The 17,705-nt window shown below is 43.2% G+C and overlaps 1 protein-coding gene across 1 annotated transcript in view; it reads right to left on the bottom strand.

Moving 5' to 3' along the window:
• Positions 1–3,657: 3,657 nt before the first annotated feature.
• The window catches only part of LOC129336286 (presenilin-2-like), a 31,002-nt gene continuing 16,954 nt past the window's right edge, over positions 3,658–17,705 (bottom strand). Inside the window, exons 6-11 of the mRNA XM_054989412.1 lie at positions 16,784–17,004; positions 16,111–16,209; positions 14,050–14,127; positions 12,727–12,846; positions 6,623–6,741; positions 3,658–4,089 (exon numbers count right to left, since the gene is read on the bottom strand). Of these exons, the coding sequence (XP_054845387.1) occupies positions 3,934–4,089; positions 6,623–6,741; positions 12,727–12,846; positions 14,050–14,127; positions 16,111–16,209; positions 16,784–17,004 (793 nt within the window). The 3' untranslated portion in view covers positions 3,658–3,933. The remainder of the gene's footprint in view (positions 4,090–6,622; positions 6,742–12,726; positions 12,847–14,049; positions 14,128–16,110; positions 16,210–16,783; positions 17,005–17,705) is intronic.

Genomic DNA, 17,705 nt, shown 5'->3' with positions numbered 1-17,705 from the left:
AGTCAGCGCCGTTAGTCTTTAGTAGCAAAGCAGTAGAGTCCAGCAGCACTAACCAACTAATGCATCTGAGGAAGAGAGCTGTGGCTCTCGAAAGCTAATGCTGCGAAAAAGCTATGTCTGACAAAGAGCTATGGCTCTCGAAAGCTTATGGTAAAATAAAGCTACGTCTGACAAACAGAGCTATGGCTCTGGAAAGCTTATGCTACAATAAAGTTACATCTGACAAACAGAGCTGTGGCTCTCGAAAGCTTATTCTACAATAAAGTTACGGCTGACAAAGAGAGCTGCGGCTCTCGAAAGCTTATGCTACAATAAAGTTCCTAATGAGAAAGAGCTGTGGCTCTCAAAAGCTTATGCTACAATAAAGCTACGTCTGACAGAGCTGTGGCTCTTGAAAGCTTATGCTACAATAAAGCTACGTCTGACAAAGAGAGCTGTGGCTCTTGAAAGCTTATGCTACGATAAAGCTACGCCTGACAAAGAGAGCTGTGGCTCTTGAAAGCTTATGCTACAATAAAGCTACGCCTGACAAAGAGAGCTGTGGCTCTTGAAAGCTTATGCTACGATAAAGTTACGTCTGACAAAGAGAGCTGTGGCTCTTGAAAGCTTATGCTTTCCTCCTAACCAAAGACAGCTTGCCCCTACACATTTGGAGGCAAGGTGGTGGTCTAATTTGCTTATTAAAGGCACTGGCACTTATTTCGTTGGCTGCCTTTCTGCTCCACTCTGGAGCCATTCACAAGTTTCTCCTCAGCCTTTGCCCTATGCCCATCCCTCTGGTGCAGCTCCCATCCTCCCCTCCCTCTATGAGACTTAGAAGAGTCCTCACGACTACCTACACTCATAGTGGGTAAAAACTCCCAGAATCTCCTCTACGGATACTCGGAAGCGCGGTTTTGCCGGATTTCGATCACAATATTGATTGTGAAAACCCATGCTCCGCCACCACCAAAGGATGTGCACATTTCAAGGAAGAGATTAGCACAGATTGACAGAATCATTTAAATTAAGGATACTGTTAATGTGAGCTGTTCGAGAGAACTATTCTGTTCTCATCTAAACCTGGTTAGAATTTAGTGATTTTTTTTTTTGGAAAAAGGGACAATAATGGCCACCGTGAATGGAGCCTGGCTCTATGCAAATATGTGTTCCTTTGGGTCCAACCAATTAGATAATGCGGTTTCAACCTTTCCTGAGAACAAGAGAACGATGAAAGATTCTTGAAGAATCACAGCCCATCAATGATCCTATGACCGTGACACCGCCTTTCCCCCACACTCACACAAACTGTAACCTCATAGATAGGGAGGTAAGAGAGACCTGTCATTCCCCCCGCCCCCCCCCTCCAAGGAAGGTGCCCTCCACCCTTGCACATCCAGCTCCAAATCAATGATGTCGCTGTGATGTTGCTGCGATTTTTCAGGGTGCTTCCCACCAACAGGAGCGTGCACATTCTACATCATCTTGCAATTAACGGATGTTCTAAAACTGAACACCCCTCACCCCTTGTTTCCACAATTTGCACCGCTTGTGGGTGCCTCTTCCTCAAAACAAAGGGCGTCTTCCTCTGGGCTGTCAATAGGTGTTTCTGTTGCAACATCTAAAAAATATTTGTTTCCCCACCACCTTTTAAAATTCTTATATTGTAAGATCTCGCCTGAGGAATAGATCTGGCGAATGCAAAAGCTTGCACACTTGTGCCATCATAGCTGGTCCAAATAAAGGTATTACGTGGATTGCGGTTTGGTTTTGGATTTTGATTTTGGGGTGGGACAGCTACAAACAACTTCCGACCGTTTTAAAATCGCAAATTCCTTCCTCTCTCCGTGGCACACTATCTGCATGCTGCAAGAGACACCCTCCTCAAAACCTTTTCCTGCTTGACTCAGACACCAACTTAAAAGGCTAGGTACCACCCAAGGAGCTCATGGCAATCAGTCTGCAACCCTGGGAGCAAGCCCTACTGACCTCAGCAGGGGAGGGGGGCTCCATTCTGAGAGCCAAGCTACAAGGGGCGTCTTACACAGGTTGGACACTTGTCAGCTTGCCTCAAGTTTTGATGGGAAATGTAGGCGTCCTGGTTTTACAGCTTGGCTCTTCATTACAGCTGCAAGACCAGGACGCCTACATTTCCCATCAAAACTTGAGGGAAGCTGACAAGTGTCCAACCTGTGTCAGGCGTCGCTTGTAGCTTGGCTCTCAGTAAACAGCTCTAGGATGAGGCTGCAGCAAGTTCTAGCACCGGCATCTGAAAGGCCTGGCTGTCAAGTTTCAGGGAGGTTCATATACTTGCTCTTACAAGTTTCCCAGAAAAATATATGGCACTAAGTATAAAACCCACAGGAATTTCATCCATTTAAGATTGTCCCATTGCCCAGCAAGGCTCCTGAGGAAGATTGTAAAGATTCCAAGTAAATGTGTGCATGTGTCTTTAAATGCTTGGTTTGAGCTAGGTGAAGAGTGGGGGGTGAGAGAGGGAAGAGTGAGTGATGTGATTGGTTGATGACTGAGAGTGTGGGTGGAGTGAATGCAGTTTAGACTGACAGTGCAAGGAGAAAGATCCAAGAGTCCAGTAGCACCTTTAAGACTAACCAATTTTATTGTAGCATAAGCTTTTGAGAATCAAGTTCTCTTCGTCAGATGCATAGAACCGTTTCTGTACTATGCATCTGACGAAGAGAACTTGATTCTCGAAAGCTTATGCTACAATAAAATTGGTTAGCCTTAAAGGTGCTACTGGACTTTTTGATTTTGCTACTACAGACTAACATGGCTAACTCCTCTGGATCAATGCAAGGAGAAAGGTTTCAGACAGAAGAAAGCAGGCTAGCTGTGTGCTGCCTGAGTATGTTGAAGTATTTATGAAATATAACCTGTGTGGAACCTGATCTGAGCATGTTTGTGAAATTACTCAGTCAGGGAAAGAGAGGCCAGCTGTGTGCTGCCTGAGCAGGTTTAATATTTCTGTGAATGAGAGTCAGAGAAAGAGAGGCTAGCTGTGTGCTGCCTGAGTATGTTGAAGTATTTATGAAATATAACCTGTGTGGAACCTGAACTGAGCATGTTTGTGAAATTACTCAGTCAGGGAAAGAGAGGCCAGCTGTGTGCTGCCTGAGCAGGTTTAATATTTCTGTGAATGAGAGTCAGAGAAAGAGAGGCTAGCTGTGTGCTGCCTGAGTATGTTGAAGTATTTATGAAATATAACCTGTGTGGAACCTGAACTGAGCATGTTTGTGAAATTACTCAGTCAGGGAAAGAGAGGCCAGCTGTGTGCTGCCTGAGCAGGTTTAATATTTCTGTGAATGAGAGTCAGAGAAAGAGAGGCTAGCTGTGTGCTGCCTGAATATGTTGAAGTGTTTATGAGAGAAATATGACCTGTGTGAAACCTGAACTGAGCATGTTTGTGAAAGGACACTCAGTCAGGGAAAGAGAGGCGAGCTGTGGGCTGCCTGAGCAGGTTTCATATTTCTGTGAATGAGAGTCAGAGAAAGAGAGGCTAGCTGTGTGCTGCCTGAGGAGTTTTAAGCATTTCTGTGAGACAAATATTGAGTTAGAGAAAGAGGCTAACTGTGTGTGAAGCCTTAGAAGAGATCTGTGTGAATGAGAGTAAAGGAAGTAACTTTAAGAACTAAGAACTACTTTTATGAAACCAATACGCTTCTTGAAAAATAAACATTTATTTTGTTTTGTTATATCCCAGTGTAGCTGTCATTGCTATATCCCATTCATATCCTCAGGGCCACATAGAACCATGAAGGAGCCTGACGCTTAAACACGTTACCAAAGGGGAAATTTGAATAAAATATTTTGGAATAATATATTCCTGGTGGCAGCAAACTACCCAGAAGGGTGTAAGGGGAAGATTAAAAGAAAGATCTACCCCAAAGAAAGTACAGGATCCTATCAGCATCTCTTCCTCCTCCCCTCCTTTTTTTAAATATATAGCTGATGAGATGCAAGCGTGTCCATGAAAGGTCGCACAAGGTTGTCTGTTGAGAAGTAGAAGATCAGGCCAAAGGTGATAGAGATCGGAAGGGCAGGTAATGCTTTCTTGAATACAGCCAGCAATAAAAGAGTTAAACACAAGCCCTGCAAAGAAAAAGAAAATGGTCACCAGCCTATTTGCTTATATGATCTGAATCTCAGTTTGCTTTTCTAAGTACAATGCGCTTCAAAAGGTAATCAGGTGGGGGCTATGCTGCCTTTGTTATAAAATCAAAATTGTGAATGTGAAAGTTCAACTTGGCCTTGTGTACCTGTTTTAGAGCATTTTCAAGTCAGCTGGAGAGAACATCTCAATTGTGGGCAGCCAGTGATGGACACAAGCCTCTTCACCGCAGTCCCAGAGTAATAAGCTATAGTCCAAACACAGGTTTCGTGGGGGGGGGGGACCAAATTACAAGTGATAGTGGCCACGGATCCATCCTGTGGCTACTGCTGCCATTTTAGAAGCATTGGTCATTTTAAGAAAAATGGCTGCAAGGCCGTGATCCAGAGTATTTGTGTGGAGTGGCAGCCCCATGAGTTCTTGTTCCCCCCGCCACACACACACACACCTTTTCAGTTGCAAAAACAGCCCCCCATTGCTGTTTGGCACCTGAAAAGATCCAAGGGGTTGCTGCACCACATGCGCTCTGGATCAGGACCTCACAGTGATTTTTTTTTAAATTACATCCTTCCTTTCCCTGTAACTGAACAGCTGACAAGCCATACATCAAAGTATTTTATAAATAATTTATAACTGCATAGGTAAATATGGCTAAATCACATGCACCCTTTTTTTATCTTGCCTGACAATAAAGCCTTTAATGTCTGTTGTCCTGAAATATTCTGTAGCTGGTCATTCCAGGGAGTTAAATATTGGTTATGAAGTTAAATATAATGGGGGAAACTAAAAAGGATACGGGCAACTGAGGGCCAAGCTACACATGACGAATGACACTTGAACGGCAAGTAGATTGAGTGGAGGGCAAGTGAACAGGGAGAAATACACTTGCTGTTCAAGTGTCATTTGTCACTTGTAGCTTGGCCCTGAGTCAACTTGATCTTTACAATAAGTACAGAAATGTTTCTCAGGAGGGATTCTACTAAAACGGCTCTTCATCTCAGCAGAAGGTAATGTATTACATCTAAGTAACAAGAAAGAGCAACGATTCTTTGGAACTGTTAAATAAATGAAGTATTTAGATAGCTCAAACATTTTCTGATAAGATAAATGGAAGTAAATAGGAGAGCACTTCCGATCTGCTTGGAGTTTTAGTATAGCCCAATCTTTTTTAAGTAACCGATATCATACTGTTTTCAGAAATTTTCAGTGAATCCCTGAAATTTAGGCTCAGGTTTAGTATAGCAAGGTTTGAGTCAATTGGGCTGAGTTACTACTTGCAGTAAGGACAGTAGAGCATTACGTTCACAAAGTGATGATCTAAACTTGATAGCATGGTACCATGCTATGGTTGAAATCTGAGGGAATTTGTGTTCTAGCTGCACCACAGCCAAAGGTACACTAGGAAGAAAAAGGATCTTCCAGAAGAAAAAAAAACTACAAATGCTTCTAAAACGGCAATGGAGGAAAAGAGACAAGGGGGTAGCACTTCCTTTTTTTTAAGGGAAGGCAGCAAAGCACTATAAAGAATATATTTAGCCAGTATATAAAGTGATAATGAATCAATTTAGGTTCAAACCAAGTAAGGTCAAGGTAAAGTGTATTCCAAGCAATAGTAAACAGTAACTATCAAAAACATTCACAGTACATATACAAAAGGTATGGAGGGACACAATGCAATACAATACAATACAATACAATACAAGTTGGTTTGTACATAGATTTACACTCAGCAACTACCAATTACTTCCTAATCTAGGTGAGTGGTGCTCCAAGTAAACCAATAATAAAGTCCATTAGAAAGCCTCAGGCAGCATCTTGTTTTCCTTAAATGGCAGCCACAGGGTGGACCCGTGGCCAATGTCACTGTCTCAGTCACTGGCCACCTGCTTCTGAGCAGATACTTCTGACATATTTTTAGCTTCTACTTCTTCCAGGAAGCTTAGAGCGCTAAGGGTGTCCCTCACTTCCATTTTATCATCACGGGAATCCCGTGAGGTAGGTGGGGCTGGCAGGGTACATGACTGGCTAAAGATCACCCGGTGAGTTCCAGAGCTTACAAGGGATTGCACCGGGTCTCCCTTATCCTAGTTCCACAGTAATCTGAGGTCCCCAAACTTGTTGAACCTGTGGGGAGTTTTTGAACCATAAGCTGGCTGCTGTGTGAAGCACACCTACCACAAAATAGCTGCCATGGTGTCTGGGGCCAGTCATAAAATATTGGGAGGTTCCAAGCCAAGTGTCCTGCTGTGATGGAGGTAGCCATTTTCCAAATGGCTGCTCCCTGCAGACATACACATGATACCTCCTTGGGTCCTTTAGAAGCACTTCCTGCTCTAATGTGGAAGAAAGCCAGCTTTGACCCTTGGAGTTGGAGAGGAGATGCCTTGGGTAAGAAGGAAGGGGGCACCAGGCAAAGCGTCAGTGGGCACCACGTCACCGAGCACTGCTCTAAAAATTATACCACTCCAACCACATGTCAATGTGCAACATATAGATTTTTATAATTCTGCTTACTATGAGGATGGCTATGAAACAAGCCAGAGTTGTATTCCAGTCACCGCTAGCAGTGGCTGCTGCTTTACCCACAAGCACACTGTAGAATATGAAGTCTCCAAGGCCTAACTTGACACCTCCTATTGAAAGACATAAAAATTGAAGTTTAAAAACAAAATCACACACACAACACACTAATCTCTTGCTGCTGGTCAGTCCTGAGTTACTTCATAGCCCCTCCATTTAAAAAAAAATAGGAGGGAGGATTCATACCAGATGAGGCAGGCCAGATCAACAAACCAGTCGCTCAGCAGGGAGTGCTGGAGGGGCTTTGCCTTTGCAGTTTAGCTTCTACATGCCACGTTCCAGCCCTTTTCGTGGCTTTTCTGTGATCTCTCCAAAACCTGCTTTATTATGATCTTTTTGGAAATACAGCAAAGCCAGGGTGGCTGCTGAGTGGACAGAAAGTCCAGAGCTTTCCTAGCCCCTCTAACATTTTCCCTGCCCTACTCCCCTGCGGAAGCCATTCACCACCATGACTGGGTTTTTTATTTTATTTTTTAAATTGTTAATTGATAAATCGCTGTATTTGTAGACTGCCCTAAGTCTGAATGAGAAAAGTGGATAAAAAGCCAAAATTCATAAACGCGCACGCGCGCGCACGCACACACACACACACACAGAAAAGCAAGATGTGACTGAAAGAGAAGGCCAGGCGCAGATTGCTTTGTGAGCTTCTTGGCTGACAGGGGATACACTGTCTGGATGCAAAGCAGAACCACTCCTTGGGGGTAAGGGTGGGTTAAAAGCATATGAGGAAAAATAACACGAAAAGCCCCAGATTCGTATATTTAGCGCCAAATTGTTAAGAATGCTTCATTGACTTAGGGTTGTCAAGCTCCAGGTGAGGCCTGGATCTCCCCCAGAACTGCTATAGAGACAGTTCTTTGGAGAAAATGGGTTTATTGGAAGGCAGACTCCTTTGAAAACTGCCATCAATATGCATTTATATCCCCATTACGCTTATGAAGCAAAGAGCTAGGTCTTGCCCAAAGTTACTTTTAAGTGCACAGAACCTATTTCCAATTCCATCTTCAAATACTCAAGATTTAACCAAGCTATACTGACAACTGTACCTTTGCATTCTGTGGGAGTTGGAGATAAACACGTTAAATAATTAAAGGCCCCTTTGGGTTTGAAATACCCAGCCACAGAGGAAGAAGCCTGCTGTGACTCTGCATGACTGCTCTGCTCTTGCCTCCCTTCAATCATCCTCCACAGGCAGCAGAGTGTCCGGCCACATCCCTGCATCAGGTGTGATTGGGATCCATTTACTCTCATTGCCAAAAGGCAGCAGAATCACCTGTTTTCAGGACAAGCATGCCTGTAACAGTTGTGTGGGCTTCCTGAAACAGTTGTCTCAGATGCAGTAAAATTAAATCTTCTAGGACATAAGACTGAAGTATGTGTCCTAATTTTAATTCAGAAAAGTGTGCCTCAATTTGGAGAAGTTGGAGATACTGATCCAAACACATAATTTAACACATTCAATTTCCACGCAAACCAATACAATAATCCCTAGGAATATTGCCATGCGCTGGATTGGACCTTGTTTTCGTTACAAGTTCCATGGGCAACGTTTACATCAGAAATCTCTTAGTTTATCATCATCAATGGTCATTACAGTAGACAAACACCACAGGATACAAATACATAAGTTGCCGATTCATTCCAAATCAGATCTCCTTCAGGAATAAGGTATGAATAGCTGGTGCAGGCACTGCCAACGCCAGGGTTTCTGGTGCCCACAGCGAATCCCTGACACACACGCAATGACATCAGTCGTCATCGCGCGATGACATCATTGCACGCACTGTGCAGCGCAAGCTGCCTGCAGATGGCTGGGGCAGTGAGAGGAGGCTGCTCCGGGCTCCGGACACCGCCCCAGCAGCGGATTGTGGCTGCTGCGCCCGTCTGGGGGCGTGTGGCAGCAGTGGCGGTGGCACAGGGCTGGCTGGCTGCAGCAGCTGCGGGCCAGCCACGCTAGCTCCACGGCGTGCGCCTCCACCCCGACACCCCCTCCGGCGCCTCTCCAGGGTCCTCGCGCCTGAGGCCACTGCCTACTTGGCCTCTACGGGCGCGCCGGCCTTGGGTGCAGGTCACATAGATAGCAGCCACGGCAGAGCATATATTTGGTCTGCATAGTGTCAGTCACTGGCATTCCTATCAGAAGGACCATGGAGAGCAGAGACTGGGAAAAGATCTCTGCCCAAGGCCTTGGGAGAGCTGATGTCACAATGTATTTAAAGATGTATCCTCCACCTTGCCTCAGGTTCAGGGTAGCTTATAACCAACAGAAGTGATCAATAAACACAGGAAACTGCTTTATAGTGAATCAGACCCTTGGTCAGTCAAGGTCAGTACTATCTATTGGGTATATTCATGCTAAAATGGATCCTGTTGCTCCTGCAATTCTTGTAGTCAGAGAACTGTGGCGCAAAACGTCACGATAATATCAATTTGACCTATTTTCACATGCTAAATTAATATTACAGGCCAATCCAGATCTAAAATTTGGGAGGAAATCTTTCCCACTATGGAATGCTTGGGCAGATAGGAGGATTTTTGGTCTGGATCCACTGCTAGGCTTTGAAAAGTTTTTGTCATTTTCTCAGTCAAGGTCCAGATATGATTTGCTGAATGAAAATATTTACAACTACAACCTCCGTTGGTATCTAAATATGGTTTTATTTATTTACTTTCAATTTCTATTCTGCCCTCAGCAGGCTCAGGGTGGATTACATTAATAAGTTTAAAATTTACATTTCACAATTTAAAAACACAATAAATATTTAAAAACATAAGCAACACACAGAAATAGTTCTGCAGCACTGTTTCAAAATCTCCCTCACTTCCAGAAACCCTCATTGAATCAATACAGAAAATGGAACCTACAGTATTTGTTTTTAAATATATGATGTTTGTTATCAAACATGATATTCAGAGTCTCAAGAATGAATAGAATAAGGCGCTAGATCATCCAGTTTTGATAACGCCTAAAAATGAGCTGTGATTTATTCAGCAAATCGGTGAGCTACAATTAATTTAGCCAAAAACTGGTCAGAGTACATTGGACACCACATTACCTTTTTAAACAAGGGAATGTGTAGTGTCTAATTTTTGGTGCTGTAACTTATCAGACGTGTCTCTTAAGTACGTGCTTTGGGCATCTCCAGTTATTCAGGGTTTGGGGGAGGAACTTAATACTCAGAACTTTTGTATTAGAATAGTCATTGATTTTTGAGAATGTTTATGTACTTTTCGTCTCTCTCTTGGAGTATAACTGATGGTCAATGAAAATGGGTCCTCCAGGCCCTTAACTGTAGCTAAAAAACTCCTATGACAACGCTGGGGAGAACAATGCCCAACTTCCATAATTTGATGAAGTTATTAATATTTGAATGTATGGCATATAGACGATAGTTGTTGGGGGGGGGGCTTATTTTTAGATATTTAGAGACTTTTTCCAGATGCTTATGTGTAGACTCCACACTATTGCTGTCATATTTTATATACATTTTGTATGTTTAATTTTTAAAAATGAAAGTGTCTAAATGTCAGTACTGTCTACTCGGACTGTCAGTGGCATTCCAGGATCTCAGGCAGAGGTCTTTCATATCACCTACTACCTCGTCCTTTCAACTGAAAATGTCAAGGACTGAATCTGGGCCCTGCTGCATGTCAAGCAGATGCTCTACCACTGAGCCACAGCCCATCCCTCTAACAGTCGAAACACACGTGATGAAATACCTAGATTCAACTTGTGTTCTCTTACCTAAAGGTTTGTCAGAAAGTGTAGGCGTCCTTGCAGCTTAAAGTTTAGCATTTACAGAGCAGCAGGGAGAAGTGCAGGTGTCCTTGCAGCTTAAAGTTTAGCATTTTACAGAGCAGCAGAGAGGGAAGTGCGGGGGTCCTTGCAGCTTAAAGTCTCCCAGTGCAGCCAGGCATCGCTCTGCAGGGCCAGGCCGGGTGAGGGGAAGGGGAAATGCCGTGATGCACCTTGGGAGTGGGAGGAAAGGCGCCCCACGCCTGCACTTCCCTCCTCGCTGCTCTGTAAATGCTAAACTTTAAGCTGCAAGGACGCCTGCACTGTAAATGCTAAACTTTAAGCTGCAAGGACGCCTGCACTGTAAATGCTAAACTTTAAGCTGCAAGGACGCCTACACTTCCTGGCAAACCTTTAGGTAAGAGAACACGAGTTGAATCTAGGTATTTCGTCTCGTGTGTTTTGAGTCAGGAAAAGCAAGAGCACTGGTACTCAATAGCCATAACAGATCAAACTCTGCAGAAGCCAACTGCTGTATTGGTCCTATGAGATGCCTAGAGTAAGAGTTCCTTCCATACTTCTCCCTGCAGCCTATTCCACATCAGTGAAGCTGCCACTAAAAAAGCACAGGCTCTTGCCATATGACCACACTGGCCAAACAGAGCCCACAACAAGCTCTAAGCTGGCATGCTGGCTTATCTCAAGAGAGGCTGTCCTCTGGATCACAAATGGAACAGATACAAGACAGCACACTGAACTGACAAATGGGGGAAAGACAACTGGATGTCAGTGCGAGTACACAAAGTGGGACATGGCTCAGGAGAGCTTTGTGCTCATGTGGGTTGTCTTTTAAAAGGAGATTCTCCTACAAGCCCAATAAAAGACAATACATATGGAATTTCAGGAACCTAGCGGGGTGGTGTGAGGGGAATCAAACATTCTGTATGAACATACCTGGGCCGTTTCCAGATGGTTTACCTGCCTCCGGAACGTTGCGCCATCTTGCGGGGAAAACACGAAATACCGTGTTTTCTCAATGCGATATTTCGCATTTTCCCAGCAAGATGGCACAACGTTCCGGAGGCAGGTAAGCCGTCTGGAAACGGCCCTGGCTAGGGGGAGGAGAAAACGCAACGCAGGCTAGAAGCAAATGGAAAACCAATACACTGTCTTGGAACAGAGAGTATATAGAAGCTAACTCATGCCACACAATGGGCTCTGTTACGACCTTTACTTTCTTTGGGGTAGATTTTGCCTTTAATCTTCCCCTTACACCCTCTGGGTAGTTTGCTGCCACCAGGAATATATTATTCCAAAATATTTTATTTAAATTTTCCCTTTGGTAATGTGTTTAAGCGTCAGGCTCCTTCGTGGTTCTATGTGGCCCTGAGGATAGGAATGGGATATAGCAACGACAGCTACTCTGGGATATAACAAAACAAAATAAACTTTTATTTAGTCAAGAAGCATATCGGTTTCATAAACGTAGTTCTCGGTTCTTAAAGTTACTTCATTTATTCTCATTCACACAGCTGGCCTCTCTTTCCCGGACTGAGTGTCCTTTCACAAACATGCTCAGTTCAGGGCCGTTTCCAGACGGCTTACCTGCCTCCGGAACGTCGCGCCATGTTGCGGGGAAAACGCGAAATATCGCGTTTAAAACGCGATTTTGCGTTTTCCCCGCAACATGGGGCGACCTTCCGGAGGCAGGTAAGCCGTCTGGAAACGGCCCAGGTTCCACACAGGTTATATTTCTCTCATAAACACTTCAACATATTCAGGCAGCACACAGCTAGCCTGCCTTCTTCTGACTGAAAACTTTTCTCTCCCCTCTCAGTCTCAAACTGCATTCACTCTACCCACACTCTCAGTCATCAACCAATCATATCACTCACTCATCCATCTCCTTCACCCCCCACTCTTCACCTATCTCATCAAGCATTTAAAAATACATGCACACATTTACTTGGAATCATTACAGACTCACTCCTGCATTTTAACACTGATATTTATATGACTTGAATTGGTAAAGCTTGAGAATGATATCTGCCAGTGGGATGATAGCTTCTGAGGAAAAAGTCAAAGATGGCCTCCAAGGCTTGATGTATTTTGTACAATTTCTCATAGATTCTATGAAGCTTGTGCAAGAGACTTGTCCTAGTGATCACTGCAAACTGACAGGCACTTTAGAACACACTCCCTTCAGGACATTAGAGAACAAAGGTATTAACAAGCGTATTTGTTCTAAGCCTGTATAAGAGAATACCAGCTACAAAAAGACATTAAATGCCTCACTTACTTTCTTCCTCCTCTGTTTCTTCCAAGGAAGATGTGACTGGATGGTTTGCCACTGAATTTCTCATCTCTGGAATTTCAGGCTCAACGTATGAAGAACTGTCACGGTTCTCTTGTACATCCGCTGATTTCCCCACACAAACGGATCATATGGGATTGGGGCACCGGGGTGAGGGGTGGGGTTAGGAAGACAAAGTCATTCAATATTAGCACTTCAATTTACTCCTTTAAAAAAAAATGGGGGCCCTCTGATGAGGAGGAGATCTTCCTCCGATTTTTCTCTCTTCTCTCTCTCTCTCTAGGGAAGCTGTTCTTCAGTACTGATACATCGTCCTTGCGCTTTGTCCTGTGCAGAGTAATGCAGTAACTCATGCTCCATTCTTCCTTAACCCCCCCCCCCCCCCGCACAATGTACCCACCGTTTCCTCCTGCACAGTGTGGGTCAAAAGGTGTAATTCTTCCCCAAGGGATGACACCTTGAAGACTTAATCCCCTGAGAAAACAGTCCTTGGTAGAATCTTCAGATATTTTCCCCTACATGTATCTTTTTAAACAGAACGGAGAATCAGAGTGTTGCTAATAAGTGCAGGTACTCTAAAGTTGTTTCCAGGGATAACAACCACTAGGGATTATACTGCCTGTATTATACTGTGTTTTTAAGTGCAGTGTTTCCAATTTCTGTGGGTTGTATGCCTTATACCAATCTTAGTGCATCACTTTTTAGCTGAAAATTGCCTTGAATGAGAAAGGTAGACTATAAATGAAGTAAATATATAATATTTCAGTGGGAATACAGCTGAAGAGAGAGAGAACCCTGTATCTCTGTTGTTCTATTCCAGAAAAAAGCAACCCCAGTACAGAACCAAATGGAACAACCAAATGTAACACACAGTTTGTCCCAGGGCTTTTTTTAAGGGAAAAGAGATGGTGGAACTCAATGGGTTGCCCTAAGAGAAAATGGCCACATGGCTGGTGGCTCCACCCCCTGATCTCCAGACAGAAGAGAGTTTAGATTGCCCTCCGCGCCCCTCAGCGGTGCGAAGGGCAATCTAAACACCCCTATGTCTGGAGATCAGGGGCGGGGCCACCAGCCATGTGGCCATTTTCAAGAGGTTCCGGAACTTCGTTCCACTGCGTTCCAGCTGAAAAAAAGCCCTGGTTTGTCCAACAGAGCTTAGCACATCCTGCAAAACTTCTATTAATGTTAATGGCCTTGTCCTGCACAAGTGAACAGCAGCCACCTTGCAAGAAGATTGTTGCAGAATGCCACATGCTTTAGGACACGTGCCAGGTGCAACAACTCTTCGTTAAGTGGGGGTTAGGTCACCTGGATCCCATGCTTGTGGAGCAGATCCTCTACGTGCTGGACACTGTTTTGCCATTCCTACCGTCCACATCATAGCAGCTGTTGAGGAGAAATGACTCTAATCAGTGACTTGAGCAACTAATTTTGACGTATCAAACACTGAATTGCTGAAAACAATATGTACAATTGCAGCCTTTGTTGCTGTTTAAATATGGCCGGCGGCTTTGGGTGTTTCAGAATCTCCTCCACTTCCGGAAACTCTATTTGAATCAACACAGAAAACAAAACCTACAATATTTGATGTTGGTTAACAAATATGATATGCAGTGTCTCAGAGATGAATGGAATAGTGAGCCAGATCATCCAGTTCTGCCAAAGCAATGGGACTTGGGCCGTTTCCAGACGGCTTACCTGCCCCCGGAACATCGCGCCATGTTGCGGGGAAACCGCGAAATATCGCATTTTCTCACACGAGTTTTGTGCGACGTCACGCAAAACTCACGCGAGAAAACGCGATATTTCGCGGTTTCCCCGCAACATGGCGCGACGTTCCAGGGGCAGGTAAGCCGTCTGGAAACGGCCATGGCTTTAAGCCTCCTAACTGTTGCTTCCACGGATCTTAAGCTGTGACTTACTCAGCAAAAAAATTATGTTTAGGATGTATTGAGCACCACAGCACTTTTTTAGTAAAAGATTAAGTACATGTCCAGTTGCTGGTGGGGTACATAATGCTTCTCTTAAGTGTATGCTTTGGACATGTCAAGTTATTTGGGCCTTTGGGTAGGAAGTCATTACTTGTATTTCTGAGGATGTTTATGTAATTTTAAACTAAATTTAAATTGCCTGTCTCCTGGACCTTCCGCGCCCTTACAGTCGCTAAAAGACTTATTGGAAAGACAAAAACCCACATCCTGTAACTCACTGGATTGAAGACCTCATAAACTTATCAATATTTGAACATGTCATATGCAGATAACAATTGTGTATGGACTCATTTTAAAATATTTGGAGACCTTTTCTAGAAGTTTGTGTAGATTTGCCAGCATTCTTTTATGTTTGTAACTTTTTTTGCTTTGCACAAATAAATATTAAAAAGTTAATTTTAAAAGCCTTACCCAAACTGTATTTTTCAATCTGTATAAATGTGTGACCCCCCCCTCCCCTTGTAGCAGCTTTTTTGTTTATGGAGGGTTGTAAAGAGGTCATGTGTTTAAACTATTTATGGGGGGGGGGGAGTGCAGAAATGAAGGCAGACATGGGTTGGTGGATTACTATCTGCTACAATGAGAACCAAGAAACTCTAGTCTAGAGAGATAAACAGAATGGTTTTGTAAACAATGTCTTCTCTCTTTTTTTGTTAAAACTGAAGCCTCTCATTTAGGCTTCTGTGTTAACAAATAAGTGTTCTTTAGAGGATAAACAAACAAATCTACTGGGGATGTGATGCATTTGTGTTTCCCCTCTTCTAAAAATGAGGAGAAATCACACTAGTTCCTTCTTACAGCCAAAATCAGATACAAAGCAAGAAAGTCTGACGGTACTGGGGCCTTTGAGATGACACAGTGGTATCAGAGGCAAGAAAGATCTGACCCAGGCGTGACAAATATTCCTTTGCACGGAAAAAAAAAAGCCTTGCCTTATGAACTATAATGCAACTGAAGCTTTTGTATAGATGCTTTCTCCATTGTTCCTTCAAGACTCTTCAGACAAATATGGCTGGAGAAGGCAAGCTTCCACCATATCAAAGTTACAGCAGGAAGCTGGTGTCAAAACGACTTCCTTTCAGCATTTTCTGAAGCACACAAATCAATTTTATTGTCAGAAAGCTGAATTTTGTGCTAAATGTTACATTCTGTGTTTGTAGGTGCAGCTATGGTGCAAATAGGTGTGCCCATGTACAAGCAGGCTATGTTCAAAGTGTTGTCAGGAAAAGTGTTCCTGTTCTGACATACACCCGTTTTTCTTATTTTGTACTGTTATAGCTGACTGATAATTTACTACTAGTTCTCATACTAGGGTGTGGGGACAGCACATACACGCATGCATGCATGCACGCACAGAGGAACTTCATGTTTTACTTACAGGAATAAATAAGCGCAGGGAAAATGGGCTCATTTCTTTCTTGCGCTGTTTCCACCAACATTCTGAGTGGTCCTTTTGGACATAAAACTGCCATCAAGTCTGGGAAAAGATGGGGGGAAAGGCGATTACAAGTATTTTGCATTCTTTTTGTATCATTTTTCTAGTAGGCTGTCTCTCCAAGAGTGTCTCAAAAATGTACCTATAGGTAACGTATTTTACAAAATCGCTCCAATGTACAGGACTTCTTGCCCACTTCTGTGATTTGTTGCTTCTTGATCAACTAGGCAGTTATGCAAGTAAAAGGTTTATGGCCAACTCCAACATTAGGTGGAGCAAGACAACCTACTCAGGCAACAGATTTGGATACCGTTTGATGTGTTTGATTTTTTGGAAAGAAACCCAGAAGAGCGCCAGGTAAGTAAGAGTATTGTGAATCACACTGGTGCAAAGGTACTCCCTTCTCATCTTCCCCCAACACATACTGAAATCTGAAATTGACTCTTAAGTGGAACACAAATAGTAATGCTTTCTCGGATGTGGTATAAACGATACACGAATGCAAAAGGACTTTGTGCAATACTGCTGGTGCAAACATTCATTTAGGTTAGCTTCTCTGCCTATATTAAGGAAATGTCATATGAAGCATAAAGAGAAATTGTCCTTATAGACATACCATAAACAGATATGGCTCCTAGAATGACCCAAGCTGACCATTCTGGCAGGTATTTAATGAAAACTAAAGCCATCAAGGCACTGATCATGATGAGGTAGGCTTGCTGGAGCTGCAAGGGCCCCTTCCAGTGGATGCAAATCATCCCAACAGCTCCGAAATTCCAAATGACGAAGAACAACGTAGGGTAATCCATAGCCACGTTATAGGTCTTTAGCACTTCACTATGGAACGTAAATCAAAAAGATTAGCCAAGAAGCACATGAAGTAGCGACCAGCTAACAAAACTTGATTCTCGAAAGCTTATGCTACAATAAAATAAAATTGGTTAGTCTTAAAGGTGCTACTGGACTCTTTTTGATTTTGCTAACAAAACAGCCACTGTTGGTGGGCCTGCCCCTACATCAAGAATTTTTGGAAGGAAATCCTCAGGAATATACAAGAGATCACTGGATATTCAATCCCCCTCAACCCCAAACTAATTTTTCTGAACCAATGGGAGACTGTAGACATCCTTAATATAAGGAAAGAGTTAATTTGTAATTTTTTGATGGCTGCCAAGTCTTTGCTGGCATCCCACTGGAAATCACCCAAAATCCTCTCCACTGATAGGTGGTTAATTAGATTATGGGACTTTTACATTCAATGAAAGATTTCAGAAACTATTAATCAAGCACTCCTCTGCCCAATGTATCTAAATGGTTTCCATTTTTTGAATTCTTAATTGTCAATGAAATTCATCCTCCTAAACACCTATATTTTTTTTTGTTACCTTAAATCAAAGTAAGGTATATTTTGTACTAAAAGTTATGTTATTTCTCAATAATTTTATCAATATGTCAATGTTTTAGACTTCTGAGATAGCCTTGTCATATTCGCTTGTTGATTTGTATTGTGTTGTTACACTATTACGTTGTTAATTATT

The sequence above is a fragment of the Eublepharis macularius genome, chromosome 9 (genome assembly GCF_028583425.1).
Source record: "Eublepharis macularius isolate TG4126 chromosome 9, MPM_Emac_v1.0, whole genome shotgun sequence".
Lineage (NCBI taxonomy): Eukaryota > Metazoa > Chordata > Lepidosauria > Squamata > Eublepharidae > Eublepharis > Eublepharis macularius.
Note: the sequence above shows the minus strand (reverse complement) of the source record. Positions and strands in the feature narration are given on the sequence as shown.